At 31.3% G+C, this 16,940-nt stretch overlaps 1 protein-coding gene across 2 annotated transcripts in view; it reads left to right on the forward strand.

The window, feature by feature from the left end:
- The window catches only part of Eip63E (cyclin dependent kinase Eip63E), a 528,239-nt gene that overhangs the window by 500,112 nt on the left and 11,187 nt on the right, over positions 1-16,940 (forward strand). For both annotated transcript variants that reach the window (XM_065506488.1, XM_065506489.1), the window contains 4 exons: positions 6,757-6,931; positions 7,271-7,532; positions 14,424-14,636; positions 14,704-14,883. In XM_065506488.1, coding sequence (XP_065362560.1) covers positions 6,757-6,931; positions 7,271-7,532; positions 14,424-14,636; positions 14,704-14,883 — 830 coding nt within the window. The remainder of the gene's footprint in view (positions 1-6,756; positions 6,932-7,270; positions 7,533-14,423; positions 14,637-14,703; positions 14,884-16,940) is intronic.

The following is a 16,940-nucleotide window of genomic DNA, read 5'->3' on the forward strand; positions in this document are numbered from 1 at the left end:
TATTCGTTCGAATAATCGAGAAAATTTTAAAAAATAAAAATTAGATTTTTAATAAGTGATCACTTGAATAATAAAAAAAAATTATCAACTTTTATTCGATTAAAATAAAACTCGAATAATTGACAAACCTAGTATACATTCACTAGATAAAACAAAAAAAAGAGAAAGTGAACATGAAATTATGAGCATCTCGTACTGATTATTTATAATGAAGAAAAACATCATAACAACACTTGATACGCTCAACAATGAAAACAAAAGTTCTACTTTTACTCTGTCTTCTTAGTTCATCAACATCATCATCATCATTAATAATAATTTCGTTGATGAATGCAAAAGCAATGATACTTGGGGAAGGATAATTTGTATTCCTGCCACACTCTTGCCATGTAATCATCTCATATGTATGAGCGTTCTTATAATTATTATTGTTCTTTTAAATTTTAATCATTATTATGCTGAAAATGAGCTCACTGTGCAATAGTTCAAGTAAGAAGATACAGATAAAAGGGTAGAACAAATGTAGACAATATTATTTGCTTGCAAGTAGGAGGGTAGTGTGATTTTTTGAGATCTATTGTATGTTTTCCAAACCGGCAACTACATTGTACATATGTATATCTGTTTAATTTCGGGCTCACATGCGTATGTAGATCGATAACTAGTCACGTAGCTAGTTATGTAACTAGTTGTCAGCCTAAATTATAGGTAAAATCACTGGATTAGAACGGTCTCCTACAACTGCTGGGCAAACACAGCCCCGGTGCACGAACAGAAGAGAAGTCAATTGGCTACATTATATATCCCATGTAATCTAACGTAAAGTCAATTGTCACTTTAACGTCTCTAAGTAACCTATGGTGTAGTTACTTCCAATTTGTCTGTTGGAAGTACTTTACACGGTATTTATTTTACCCAACAGAAGTAAGCTATAAAAGAGTTATCACTATGTGTCCTTTTATAATCCTGAGTTTAGTCTTTATATTCTATGGGGGTCATTTGACTTTTGTCTGGAAACCGAACATGTATAATTATATTAAAATAAGTAATATTCCTCTTTAAAGGATAAACATAGAACAACACACACATCTCGGAATGAAACTGGGTCAGTAGCAAAGGCAAAACCACAAAAAAACTAACTAAAACCTAGGTATACTCTAACCCATCAAAAATGTCATTGTCTCTACCACATACAAACGAAAAAATCCAACATACTTGAAAACAAAAATGACACAGATTGCTGAAGATGATTTGTTGCTCTGAAACATTGTCCTTAGAAACCTTAAACCAATATTGTTCAAGCAAAAAAAGAGTTTATTCTAATAAATATAAGCATGTGGGTCTGTGTTAATATTAACACTTTTGAATATGTAAAGTATCCTTCACAGCCACCACTTGCTTTTGGTGTTCTAAAGTCTATGCTCTAGAAGAGAAATTTATAAAAAAGCACAAAAAGTTAAGTAGCAAAATCATTAAGGATCTTAATATAAAGTACTCAAATACTTTTTACATATTAAAACATCAATCACTTAGAATATTTTATTTTTTATATATTGTTGCCTTAAGATCCTTTATGTGTGTTACATAGTTTTTCTTGTTGGAGAAAATAAACTTAGCTTTGAAGCTTAAGGAAGGAGAGAAAGGAAAACACTGTTAGAAGTTATCAAAAATCTGTTAAAGCACGTAACAAAAATAAAACTAAACTGCTTAGGTTTTTTGCTACTTTTTTGTGTGATATGTACCGTCTTGAAGATTATCGAAAAAAATCACTGATTGTCAGGAATTTAAATGTTGAATAAATTTGAAACATACATATGATAAGTGCACAGGGAAAATAGATTCGTGATAGCAACCGAATTTGTTCCCGCATATGACGCTTTGTTGGCACAAAATTCGACATTTTCGAAGTCAGAATAAATGACATATATTATTAAAATCCAAAACCGTGTTTAAAAGATACGCCATGTATTGTGAATCCTGAATTTTTAAGTAATACAGCCAATATTTAAAAGTGTTAGGGTTTATTTGAAACTCGTTTCTCACTTAGATTAATAGAAATCTAATATTTGATTTCCAAAATTTAGAAATATGGAATTTTTATGAGTGATCGTGCCACTATTTTATTTGAATACATAAATTCTGCTCCAAAAACAATTCGAAATAAAACTGTCTTAATAATCTTAAAAGTGTTTCACCCCAGCCATGTAAAAATTTACATTTTAATTAGTTGCAGCAAATAAAATCTCTTCCATTGTTATGCCATTCAATTTATAGTTATTTAGTTCATTCAACTTTTACCTCAGCTTAGCTTTTCAAATACACTCCCATTCATATTCATCATTGTTATTCCTTCCATACAATTAACTGATTCATTCGGTGGCACAGCATTTCAATAGCAGTTTTCAACAAAACTTTATTTAAAGTCAACATCTACATTTCAATTTGAACTCTTAATAGTTAGTTTTGTTGAATACTATTTTTGCTTATATACAATAAAACTTTTTTTCTTTTGCCACATGTGAGAAAACATTGTGAATAAAACTCCTGCTGAAAAAAGCACAAATAACTCTGTACATATTCTGCCATAATACTCGTAAACTTTCTTTTAAGAACAGCCATAAAGATGGAAGAAAAACGTAAAAGAAAAAAACTTTCTTAATTTAACATTTTTCAACAAGTTTTCTCTAGCAAGGCTCGTCGTCGTCGTCGTCATTTTTACATGACAATAATATCCATATCATCTAGAGGAATGTATGGTGTTGTTGGAAGCCAGCAACCTCCAACTAACTGTAGGGACAATAGTGTCTCAAACTCCATGGCAAACATCATAAAATAGCAACCACATGTGTTTGTTTGTTGAACTCTTAAGATGTTTTTGGTTCCGAGAGTGTATAGGAATGTTTTTCATTTATAAAAGTCTTGTAGTCTCCTTATATTTTTTGCACATGCTGCGCCGCTTGATGATGCTTTTGCCAGTCCGCCCGCCCTTCTTAGTTTGTAGTTTAATGCTTAGTCGAAGAAGTCGCAAAAAAACTAAGGTGTCATAAAATTTAACCTAATTTGACACTTTTAGTTTTTTCTTCCTTCTTCTTTATCTGCATCTTGAGAACATATCACACACACATAAATTTGTTAAGTTTATATTATTCTGAAGTTGTAACCAGGTTACACTCGGTGATATTTTGTTAGAGTTATTTCAAAGCGTAAATATCTGTCATTTATTCTCACTTTGTTATTGAAGTGTAAACAACGTTTGTTTTTGTTTCGAAAATTTCGAATTTTCTACCAACAAAGCGTCATATGCGGGAAGTTTTGCTTTACTTCTTTAAATTGAAATAAAGAGCCGCAGAAGCATAACGATTTCACATCAAAGCTTATGGTGATTGTGTTTCATCGGTTTCAAAGTGCGAGAGATGGTTTGTGCGGTTCAGAAGTGGTGATTTTGACACGGAAGACAAAGATCGCCCAGGCCAGCCAAACAAGTTTAAAGACCAAGAATTGGAGGGAAATTGGGTACCACCCGAATTGAAGCCGGGAGAACCTAAAAGGCGATTTCCCCTGTGCTTGAACGCTATAAAAGAAAATAATTTTTGAGCAGCAGGATTCATCCAAAAGCAGGGAAATTGGATACCATGCGAATTAAAGCGGAGAGGTCTGGAAAGATGATTTTGCATGTCTGAAATGTTGCTTGAGCGCTATAAAAATAAAACATTTTTGTACCGAATCATTACATGCCATGAAAAATGGATCCATTACTATAACCCGAAGCGTAAGAGATGGTACGTGAAGCCCTGCCAACCAGCCGAATCGACACCGAAGCCAAATATCCTGAGGTAATGCTCTGTATTTGGTGGCAGCAAAAGGGTCCTATCTATTATTAACTGCTGAAATCTGGCTAGACCATCACAGGAAACCTGTACCGAACCCAACTGATTCGTTTGAAGCGAGCATTGGCCAAAAAACGCCCAGAATATGCGGCCAGACATGAAACAGTTAAATTCACCATATTGCAATGCCTGGTAAAAAGTATTTAGAATGAAGTGGTTGGGAAGTTTTGCTTCACCCACATTATAGTCCAGACCCTTCCGACTACTATTTGTTTCAATCGATGCAAAACGCTCTCTCTGGGATACGCTTCACTTCAGAACAGAGTATCCGAAGTTGAATTGATTCGCTCTTCGCCTGAAAAGATGAAGAGTTTGACAATTATTGATCGAACAAGTTTTTATTGTCAAAAATGTTATTAATTCGAATAAAATATTTTTTTTTTGGATTATTTGAATATTTTTTTTAGAAAAATTTATTAATTTGTATTTAAACAACATTTTAGAAGTATTTGAAATAAATTTTCGCTATGTTATATTGTTTTATTGGTTAATTTGGGATCTCAATAAACTTTCTTTCCGAGAACAGCTACCTTAAATCAAAGCGCCTTTATTAAAATATCCCCAACTATAAAACCAAATATGTGTAAGTCCATATTTGTATATTTGTAGAGTATGTAAACATGTATCCTAATTTAGGCTTTAGTACATTTTCTTGTTATTTACTCCTACATAAAGTTTTGAATTTGTGCAATTTATTGTAGTTGGATTTAGTTGTTGTATGCCAGTGGTAAAATAGTAATTGTGTCACACACTCTCTGTATTATTTTATGACTTTGTACATCTCTTACATAGACAACGAACAAAAAAGTGTGACATTCAACAGAGGTTATTTATACAAAAAAATTCCTTTTACCACATTATCTTTTCTGTCGTTTAAAATGTTTATTTCTTTAGATGTAAAATTCTTTACATAAATACCTTGAGTGTTGTCTTTTCATATTTCTGCTACGATTTACATGAAGTCTTAAGTAAGTTTAAATGGAAACAAGTAAGAAAGTATGGTCGGTCAAGTCCGACCATTTAATACCCCACACTAAGCAAAACGTTATTCTTTTAAAAAATATCAATAATTTATTTTCGTGAGTGATTTTCGGAAGTGGGCCTTATATGGGAGCTATGATCAATGATGGACCGATCGCCATGAAATTAGTTCGCGTGATTTATGTCTATATGTTTGCCTTTTATGGGAGCTATGGACCGTTCATCATACAATTATGTGACATAAATTCCTTATATATTGGGTGTATGACTTAATAATGCAGGATTTTTTAAAATTGTTAGCTTTTATTTTGAAACATTGTAGAATATAAATTTAATCAAAGTATCGACGATTGTTAGCTATGAGATTTTCCTATCTTTCTGGCAACATATGGATTCCTAACCAAAAAAAAACTGCTCATCTTTTGAGACAAGCTTCACCAAAGTAAAGGGTATCCTAGAGAGAGTGTTCTGCATCGATCGAAACATATTGGCACATTCTGGACTATAAAGAGGGTGAGGCAAATTTTCCCAACTGCATTTCTACATTCTAAATACATTATAACAGGTATTGCAACATGTGGCCGAGCGTTGTCATAATGGAATATTATGGTTTCATGTCATGCCGCATATTCTGGGCGTTTTCGGCCAATGCTCGGTTCAATCGCATCAGTTGCGTTCTGTACAGGTTCCCTGTGATAGTCAGGACATATTTCAGTAGCTGATAATAAATAGTACCCTTTTGCTCCCACCTTAGCGTCGATTCGGCTGGTTGTCCTGGTTTGATATCTGGTCGCATATTCTGGGATTTTTCGGCCAAAGCTCGCTTCAATCGAATCTGCTGCGTTCGGTACAGGTTCCCGTTCCCTGTGATGGTCTGGTCAGATTTCAGCAGCTCATAATAAATTGGACCCTTTTGCTCCCACAAAATGCAGATAATTACCTTAGCTCCATGGATAATTGGCTTTGTTGTCGATTCGGCTGGTTGTTCCGGCTTCACACACGAACTCTAACGCTTCGGGTTATCGTAATGGATGCCTTTTTCATGGCAAGTTATGATTCGGTGTAAAAATGATTTTTTTTATATCGTTCAAACATCATTTCGGACATCGCCTTTCAAGGTCTCTCGGCTTCAATTCGTATGGTACCCAATTTCTCTGCTTTTGTATAAATCCTGCTGCTCGCCAACATTTTGAAATTTCTGCATGAGTAGCTCCCAATGTTTTTGCAAGTTCTTCTTGAGTTGTACAACAATCTTCATAGAGTAGTGCCTCCAATTCTTGGTCTTAAAACTTTTTTGAACACGATTTGCACACAAGGTTTACATGGACAGACATCAAACCATCGTTTAGTCGACTTAGAAAGTGATTAGACTAATAGTTTTGGGCGTTACAGACATCAGAACAAACGCATAATACCCTCTCCCCTATGCAGGTATACGCTATGAACAGCAGAAGATTATCTTTGGCTCAAATGAGCAAAATGTTATGAGAACATAACTTTAAAATTATTACAGTTTTGTTTTAATAAATTCAAAGATCAGGGGAATTTAATTACTTTAGTGTTTTAATAAGTTACGTTAATTTTTCTCTTAACACGATAAAACGCTAAGCTGCAACTTCGTTTGTATTTATACTTATGTACACTAATTCTGTACAGTAAGCGAATTTCCCTTTATGTTTGGCTCATTATATTTTGCAGGTTTTATTAACACTTGAGTTTTGGAAAGAGGTTGTAGTAACATATTATGATTCCGGTTAAACACAAATATTTGCCAAGGAATTTAAATGCTCTAAACTCTCTGAATCATTATAGCCAGCATTACAGAATATTTTATGACTATTATAATGATAATAAATCTTTAACCTTTTCTTTAAATTTTTCATTTTAGACTAACTTATCAACGTGTTGCTTTAAAGGAAATCAGACTGCAGGAAGAAGAAGGTGCACCATTTACAGCGATACGTGAAGCCTCCCTACTAAAAGAACTGAAACACTCAAATATTGTAACACTACATGATATTGTGCATACGAGGGAAACACTAACATTTGTATTTGAATATGTGGTAAGAATCTCTATATATATGGTCAATTCACAAGGTCTCTTATCATGTCATATTGTCATAATGTCCTAATATTTCACAATGGTTTTTATGGATTTTCAAGCAAAAAATGTCCTAAAATAATATTACTCTGTATGATACATATGTTTATTGTGTTATCGTAACCAACCAGCAGAGACCTGCGCCGAATGCCTAAGAGTCGGTTAAGCCGAGCTGCCGAGTCTTGATATATTAGGACATTATGTCAATATGACTGATAAGAGACATTGTGAATTGACCAATAGATTAAACTTCTCTCTCTCTGCAAATTATTGAATGCTATTTCTATGTTATTTTTTCTAGAATACGGATTTATCTCAATATATGGAAAAACATCCAGGCGGCCTGGATCAACGTAATGTTAGATTATTTTTATTTCAACTTTTGCGTGGCCTCTCCTACTGCCATAAACGACGTGTTTTACATCGTGATGTCAAACCTCAGAATCTATTGATCAGCGATTGTGGTGAATTGAAATTGGCCGATTTTGGTTTAGCGCGAGCAAAAAGTGTACCCAGTCATACATATTCACATGAAGTGGTTACGTTATGGTACCGTCCACCTGGTAAGTTTTTACACTTTTATATTTATGTTTCCTATTTAACATCATTTAACTTTAATTAAGTTGATGTTATTGTTTTTGGCAACATTTGTTGTTTTGTGCTGTTGAATTTCAAATTAAATTAAATCAAATTATTCTCATGCAAATTTTTGTTTTTTCACTTAAAAGTTTTTCCATCTCCTGGTGTTTTGAAAGGGATGTTCTCTTGTCTTTTTTTTTGTTAATTAAAAGTGTTCCGAAAAAAATAAAACATTCATTCTTTTGTTTTCCAAAAACTTTAACTTCATTTCCATTTGTTTATTTGCTGTTTTTTTTTCATTTTGTGTGTGTTTTCCAAAACAAATAAATGTTTTTTTTTCTTTTGTTTTAATTTCGCTCGCTGTCTGTCAAAACTAAGGACATCAAAAATGTCTCAAAAGTTTTTTAGAAGCTACACTAAATATATTAAGTTTTTAGAAAGAAATGTTAACAATTTTGAGTTAGTTAAAAACTCAAACGGGTTTCTAAACAAATGTTCGATGAATTAAAGCATTCATTACGAATTATTTTACAGGCTTAATTCCAAGGCGAATTTATACAAGGTTTAGGCGATAGCACAGCTAATTACTTTTTTCCGTTGCAAATACTACAACAAACGTGAAAGCAACAAATGCAATAGTTTTTGTAAATGTTGTACTTGTTGTAGCATCGCTCTCAGCTTATAATGAATTCGCCTTGCTTAATTCCTTACTATTTTAAAATTATTGAATTCAGTTCTTATAGAAATAATTCTTTATTGAATCATAATGCTTTTTCTTAAATTTCATTGCAATTTAACTTCATAAAATCTATTGAAACGTTAAATTTTTATTAAATTCAAATATTTTTCAAATTTGTTAAGTTCGTCTAAATATTCGCTTTCGAATTAAGCCAATATCCAGTATTCAGGCAAATTTGGCAACATCAAAATGGATCAGGCATTCATTGTCTTCTTTGGCTTTGCCTATTTCTCCAAAGATTTTTGACAAAAACAATCCAAATCGACTGTTCTACTCTGCTCAGTGTCAACCGGAACATTTTTTACAATAAAGAGGCGATCGAAGAGCTTCATCCGCAAGTAACTGATGTTTAAGTTGGCTCGTCATAAGGCTTAGAATCTTTTTATTTTAGAAATAATTCGGTAGCTTATGAACAATTTGAGATATCTTTTGATTTGTATTTACATGGGTTCGTAGTTTGAATCTGGGCTAGTAAGCGGCCTCCCAAAGTTGTTTACCTCGGTCCTAAAAATTGAAAAAAAACATTAAAAATTAAGTTCTTCTCCGAATATCTAGAAATTTTATATTTAATTAGTACTGGAAAACACCTACTCAAATACGGGTTATCTCTTTCAATACAAGACAAATTAAAAAATTGATAAATTAAAAAAAAAAATTTTGATAAAATTTTATTGGGATTTTTAAATTGTTTAGCTTTTATTTTGAAACATTTGTACAATATAAATTTATTTACCATATTATTACTTATTACATGGATTCCGAGCCAAAAGAACTGCTCATATTTTGAGGTCAAGAAAGAATCAAGCCAATTTCGGATACTCTGTTGTGAAGTGAAGCGTTGATCAATGATCGAAACAAATAGTAGTCAGACGGGGCAAGGTCTTGACTATAAAGCGGGTGAGGTAAAACTTCCCAACCACTTCGATCTAAATAATTTTTTTCCAGGTATCGCAACATGTGTACGGGAGTTGTCATGATGAAATATTACGGATTCATGTCTGGCCGCATATTCTAGACATTTCTCGGTATAGGTTCCCTGTGATGATCTGGTCAGATTTCAGCAGTTTGAAATACATATCATTACTTTAGAACAGTCACGAGCAAAATTGGGATTCTAATGCACGCGTGCATAGGCCAAAAAATTCTGCTGACGCTTTGTTGACACACCTACACTATAAGCTTGTGTGTATTAGTGTGTCTGTGTTTTACTGAAATGACCACTTGTTTGTTGCTTTGTTACGATCTCAGAGATCAAAATCAAATCAGTTGCTGTTTAGCATTTGTAGAAGCAAGGTTATGTTGCTGATTTTTTTATGTTTATGATTTTCTCTCTTTTATTACAGTCAGTGCAGTCAGTTATCTCTCTGCTGCTTAACGCACACAAATATACTCATGGTGGTATGTGTTTGCCCATGACTGCTTTAGAACCATGGATATTTGGCTTTGATGTCAATTCATCTGGTTGGCCGGTCTTCACATCGCAAGTAATGATTCGGTGCTAAAATTATTTTAAAGCGTTCCAGCATCATTTTGGAATACAGCTAACTTTTGGCTTAATTAGTCTTCCCACATCTGGTTTTCTTTAAAAGTTGGAAAATTCAGTTCCTTATTTAATTGATGCACAAACTATGAATTATGAGTATAAATGCCACTGAAACACCAAAGATTCGATATAAATGATGTTGCCGCATCATAAATGAGTAGTAATCCGTATTTGCAAATTCGGTGAATATTTTGTTTATATTCAAATTAAACTTATATTCAAAGATTGCATAAATTAAACCAGCAAATCCTAAAAAAATCATTTAATTGAATTAAATTTCATTCTGTCTTTCAACTGCCACTTAGTTTTTGTTAATTCTCCTACCAACCAATATCCTTAATACTCATACACGAGAAAGTAATATTATTATTTAGCTTTTTAATGCAAATCCTTGTTAAAAAGATTTCCTTTTATGAAACCTTTAAGAAAATTAAACGAAAAAAAGAGTCAGGCAGAATCTCTGTAAAAGAAAAAATCTCGGTATAAGAAAAACTGGAAAAATCTGTAAATCCCTTTAACATAAATGTTGATTCTTCTTTCTTAACAAAACACTTTTAAAGTTTTTCTTTATGCATTTTTATTTTTTTTGTAATAAATTATTTTTATTTTTCTTGTCTACTCATGTTCTGTTTTTTTATATATTTTTTAATTCTTTTGTGCTTTCTTAAGGCAAATATATGAAAGGATTTTTTTGAAGTTCTTTCTTTACTTTTCCTCGTTTATTGTATTTATTCATGTTAACAAGTTAAACGTTTTTGGAATATTAAATTTCTTTCAATTATTTAAATTAGAAAATTTAGAAAATATTCATTTTTTAAACAGGATTAATTTATATTTTGAATAACTATTTAAACTCTGGCTAATTATTTTTTTGAATGAGTTTTAGTAAATTGATTTAAATTTATTAAAGTCATAAACTGAAAGGATTACACAGTTATTTTAATACAAACTTTATATCTCAATGTTTTAACTTAGTATTGAATATCTTTAACTTCCTTTATTTTTGTCAGTGTATTGGTTAACTGAAATATTTGTATATTTGTAAATTTCTCTAAAATCTCTAATATTTCAGAATTCATTGTATTTAGTTTTTCAATTGTGGTTTTAAGAATCAACATTATTTATCTTGTTTTAGTAATTGTGTGTGTGTTTCTAAAATAAAACTGCTTTTTTTTTTGTTTTGCCAATTTGTATTTATTGCAAAATTTACATAATCCTAAGCATACAGAAGAGATTCACAGATGCATTCACATGTACATCATACAAACACACCTACTCTATTTAAATATAACCCAGCAAACATTGACGATATAGGTTCGATATTCTCGCTTTTGAAATTTCAAAAGCTCAAAATTTTGTATGTTCAAATCAATTTAACATTAGTCTAAAGCAGTCATCGGCATAGAGAGAACATTGGATTTTTGTTTTGTATTTGATACTTTTTATGAACTTTGTTGGCATTCGTGTTGTTTACAGTTAAATAACCGATCATGCCAGCCCTTGTTGGGTATGATTAAAGCAGGAAAAGTCAACCTATACTATTGTATTAGTTATACCCTCTCTCCGCTCTCATCACGAATCGGTGTTGCCTGTAAACTTTCGTCTCTTTTCCTCAATTAAAAATTTAAAATCTCATATTGTTCATCATACATCTAAAAAAGTTGGTACACATTTTTTTCTGTGGCAACGCTGATTCTTAAAGTTTGCGATACACAACCTGCTTGTTTTAATGCTCAAGCTAGACTGATTAAAGTTGTTTATTTCTACACACGTACGTAAGAGAAGAGTAAATGAAAAACGCGGCACCCAGCATTTGCCTTTCCCTGGTCTAAAGCGATCGTATAGAATATTGACCCTCTGGCGTCTTCAATTTTCTTAGCCATTCTAATACTTTTCTATTATATCGTATGAATATGAAGGCTATCTCAAAAGTACCACATCTTTCTCACTAATCCACCATTTTACAGCTCAGGCAGTATGAATTAGATCGAAATTTACTTTTAACAATGATCCAGTCTTCGTTTCAAATACCTAATCAATAAGTCATCTTACGAATTATGCAAACACTGGCATTAACTCCACCAACTTTTGGTCGCTGACATGAACGAATTTTAAGCAAGTCTGCAAATTTATTGCCTTTCACGAACCGAAGTTGAAATTGAGGTGATTTCATTTTTTCTATACTTCTCGATTTTCGATTAGTAATTGTCTATATCTGTTTTCCTCTTCTGATTTTTTCCACTGATTTTTTTCGAAATTTAAGTACCAAAATAACAACTTAAGTACCACAAATCCAACTATTAGATATTAGAGAACAAAAGGTACTTTTTTGAAAATTTAAACATTTTGGAAATTGATTTTTTCTAGAAGATTTCAACCCAAATATTATAAAAATACCAAAAAATAAATTTGTAAAATAATTCAAAAAAGTTTTGCTTCGAAAATTTCGGTTTTTGTACCAATGAATCGTCATATGCGGGAAGTTTTGCTTCACTTCTTTAGTTTAAAAAAAAATTCCACTGAAGCACAATGATTACTCACCGAAGCATATGGCGAATGTGTTTCATCGGTTTCAACTTGCAAGAGATTGTTTGTGCGGTTCAGAAGTAGTGATTTCGACACGGACGGCAAATATCGCCCAAACCAGCCAAAAATGCTGCTTGAACACTATAAAAGAAGACAATTTTTCCACCGAATCATAACTTGCGGTGAAAAATATGTCCATTACTATAACCTGATGCCTAAGAGATCCTATGCGAAGACCGGCTTACCAGCCGAATCTACGCCAAAGCCAAATATATATGGCACTAAGATAATGTTCTGTATTTGATGGGAGCAAATATTACGAGCTGCTGAAATCTGGCCAGACCATCACATGGAAAATGTACCGAACGCAACTGATTCGTTTGAAGCAAACATTTGCCAAAAATCCCCCAGAATATGAGGCCAGGCATGAAACTGTAATATTCCATCATGACAACGCTCGGGGACATGTTGCAATACCTGTTAAAAAGTATTTAGAATGGAGTGGTTGCGAAGTATTGCTTCACCAGCTATATAGTCCAGACCGGCACAACTACTATTTGTTTCGATCGATGCAGAACGTTCTCTCTGGGATACGCTTCACTTTGGAACAGACTATCCAATTTAAACTCGGAATCCATATGTTGCCAGAAAGATGGGAAAAGGTCGTAGCCAGCAATGCGCAATACTTTGAATAAAATTATGTTGTACAAATGTTTCAAAATAAAAGCTAAAAATTTAAAAAAATCCAAAATTTTTAAGTCATACACCAAATTTAAATGAAAATTTAAATAATTTCATTCAAGCCATAGATAAATACACATAGATCGGAAACTCCCCTGTCAAAGACTTTACTGAGTTGTCAAAAACCTTAGTGGTGCGAATGTACATAATTGTTTTACTATAAGAGAAAAATCTGTCACATACGATGTAAAATGTTATTTATTTTAAAGTCATCCAAAGATTGTTTGTATTTAAATATGACGGATTACAAAGGAAACATATTTGATTTAATGAATGAAATTAAAAGAAAACATAGCGCCTCTCACGATTCGCAAATTTTCGCATTACTTCCGTTTTATGTCACGTATTTCGCTCGATATTTTGGACAACAATGTTTTGAAAGAACTTTTTATTTTTGTAAAATATCCTCTGAATGGAACATAAAGAACAAATTATTTGTTAGATACTCTTATTTTTGTAAAATCTATTTGTTTGAGTAATTTTTTGTTTGCGTTTGCTTTACCTAGTAATAAGTGGTAGTTCCCTAACGCATTACTTTGAATCAATCATAAACCGATCCTTTCAAATTGTTTTTATGCATTAATAGTTATTTTCTTGTAATGTTGTGTTTCTCTCAACAATTTATCATTAAATTGCTAATACTCTGCCTGTCTCCAAATACCCTTCTGAAAGTAAGTGGGCCCCTTATTTTCGGATTTTTCATGATTCGACATAACTTACGACAAAACATTGCTAATCCAAATCTTTGAACAAGATTTCCATCTAGTTAAACATTTAACATAATGTTGACTAGGTTACTATATGCTAGGAAATAATAGTTAAACATAATCTTTATTGGTTTCTTCAATCAATTGTAATCATTTTGGTAAAATTTTCAATAAACATGTTTAAGCATGTTCAACGTAACAGAACAATGCACTCATACAGACATCCAAATGTAGAGAGGATAGAGAAAATAAGTTCACAAAATTTGCCTTACATGCCTTTAAGTTATGAGATTTTATAGAGAATTGTTTGAAATTAAAATGTATTAAATTGAACAGGAATGTAGGATAAATGGTTTAAATTAGTTTTGTTTTACCAAAAAGTGAAGCTATATGGGAATTGTATTTAATTACATATGAGTATTACAAGGATATTATTCAAAAATGTAATAATACATATTTCATTGAACAGAATTTAAAAGAAAAATGTTATTGATAGAATAAGAGTTTATGGAATAGTTTAATTAAATGTTAACACTATTAGGTTTAACCCCTTAAATGAACTCAACGTCTAAATAATTATATTTTTTTACTAATTATTTTATTTGTTATTTATTTCCAGATGTCCTGCTTGGTAGTACAGAATATTCCACATCATTAGATATGTGGGGTGTGGGTTGTATATTTGTTGAAATGGTAACTGGTATGCCAACATTCCCCGGTATACGTGATACGTACGATCAATTGGATAAAATCTTCAAACTCCTGGGCACGCCAACCGAAGAAACGTGGCCTGGGTGTACACATTTTCCTGGTTATAAACCACATAAATTAGGTAAGTTTTACACACAATAATACTGAGTTTAAAATATTCAATTAATTTATGTTTTAATTTATTGCAGGTTTTTATCGTCCTCGCAAATTAGGTCACAATTTTCCTAGACTATATGACATTGTGGAAGGTGAAACGATAGCGAATGCTTTCCTCCAATTGAATCCTGACTCAAGAATAGGGGCCGAAGACGCGTTACATCATACATATTTTGCCCAATTACCAAAAAAACTATATGAATTGCCTGATGGTAGGTCTTTAACTGTTTTACTTAAATTTCTACTTTTAAAATTATATTTAAAAAAAAAGAAAACAAAAAGCTAGTAAATATAATTATAAAGTTGCAGTTTGCTACCTTTAGTTGTGTTTAACAAAAGTTTTTATTTTTTTAATTAAATGTTATTTTTATGACTGTCATTTACTGCCATGCCCTGCCATGTCATTAACATTAACATGACAAATCTTTTGTTATAAAGAAGAGGGAAAACTTTTATTTGTTTTATTGTTGATTTACAAAACAATTGTCAAATTAAAAATTTTAAATAGAGAAAACAGACACAACAATACATTATTTAACTAAAAACTTTAAATCAAAACAAAAAGTTTGCATAGATTTTTCCAGTGTGTCACAAGTAATTTTAATTAAAAATATATGTGTACATATAATGGATTAATAATAGAACATTTAAATATTAATGCATTAAGCATTTGGTTGCAATTTCTGTGTATTGATGCTTTACTAAATCCTCTACTTAGCAATGAGTGGTAGGGAAAAACTTTGATATTATTTGTGGATTGGAAAATTATTTAAATAATGTTTGCAGAGCTGTCCTATCTCATTGCTCTGATTCTAGATATACTCAAATTAGAGAAAAGATCGGAGACCGTAAATAACGGTTATCCAGAAAATTTTAAATCAAAAAATCTTTATAGAGTCAACGGAGACCTATACTGTTATATACCAATAGATTCGTATTGACGTACTCTTTCAGAATCAATTTTTTTCTACATTCCCGGGTACCCGGCTATTCCCGAAATATATAATGATACTGTAACTTAGGAATATTATAGCCAAATTTCATATAAAAACTTAGTGTTATAATTACTAAATATCAGAGTTTCGAATTAGTTAATAAAATTTGAGCTTAATTCACTAAAATATTAATCCGTAATTAAAAAATGTCGGCCTTTCATTCCATAAATCCATTCCTAATATTTAATTTTTTAGATTCATTCCAAAGCCTTTGTTTAAACTGAATTAATTTTAAAGTTAATTAGTAACAGAATTTATTCAATCTTTGAATGATTAAATTTTTGTTAAATCAAATCATTTACAAAATTAATTGAAAAAATTGCCTTAACTTTTTGTACTAGATATTAATTGAAGAAAAATTTAATCATTTAATAAATTTTTGAAGCTATTTTGTTATGGATTTGAAGAAGAAATTTAAAGAAATTAGAATGATTCTATAAGAAATAAATTCTATAATAATGAATTCTCTTTTTAAATTTTCATACGAAAAACCCCAAATGAATAATAATAAGCGGTCTATTATTGCCAAGATATAAGCAAAAAACTGTAAAAAACTTTTCACTGTTTTTTGGTGAAAAAACAGAGTTCTAACTTGTTTTCTATGTATTTTTGTCAGTTTTTAATTCCCGGTATTCCCGACTAAAAATCCCGGGAATCGAGTAGTGAAAAATTGGTAAAATTCCCGTGAAATTTTTACCGGGAATTCCCGGAATAAAAACCCTAATGGTGATATTATCTCCACAGTTAATAGTTATTTTTTAATGTAAAAAAAAAAGTTCGCATGAAACTCTTAAAAAAAGTTTTAAACAGCCGCCATACAAAAAACTCATTTGAGGAGTTTTATTTTTCCCGTCAGAAAATAAAACTCTTTTCGTTTATTTTCTACTTTTTTCAGTATCTTTATTGAGTCTATCTGTAAATTATTTGTTTGAGAAACAAAAAAAAAAACAATTTGATAATAGGAATCAAACAATAAGAAATTAAAATCCGACTTGATTTTATTTTAATGACAATTTATTCTATTGCAATGCAAAGGGCAAGCTTTAGGTGTCAATTTACATAAAATGAGTTTTATTTTATGACGGAAAAAATAAAACTCCTCAAATGAGTTTTATTTTAAAAAAATAAAATTCCTCAAATGAGTTTTATTTTATGACGGAAAAAATAAAACTCGTCAAATGAGTTTTTTTCTGACGGGAAAAATAAAACTCCTCAAATGAGTTTTTTATTTTTTATTTAAAACTCTTTTTTTTAAGAGTTTCATGCGAACTTTT

This window comes from Calliphora vicina, chromosome 3, assembly GCF_958450345.1.
Source record: "Calliphora vicina chromosome 3, idCalVici1.1, whole genome shotgun sequence".
In the NCBI taxonomy this organism is placed as follows: domain Eukaryota; kingdom Metazoa; phylum Arthropoda; class Insecta; order Diptera; family Calliphoridae; genus Calliphora; species Calliphora vicina.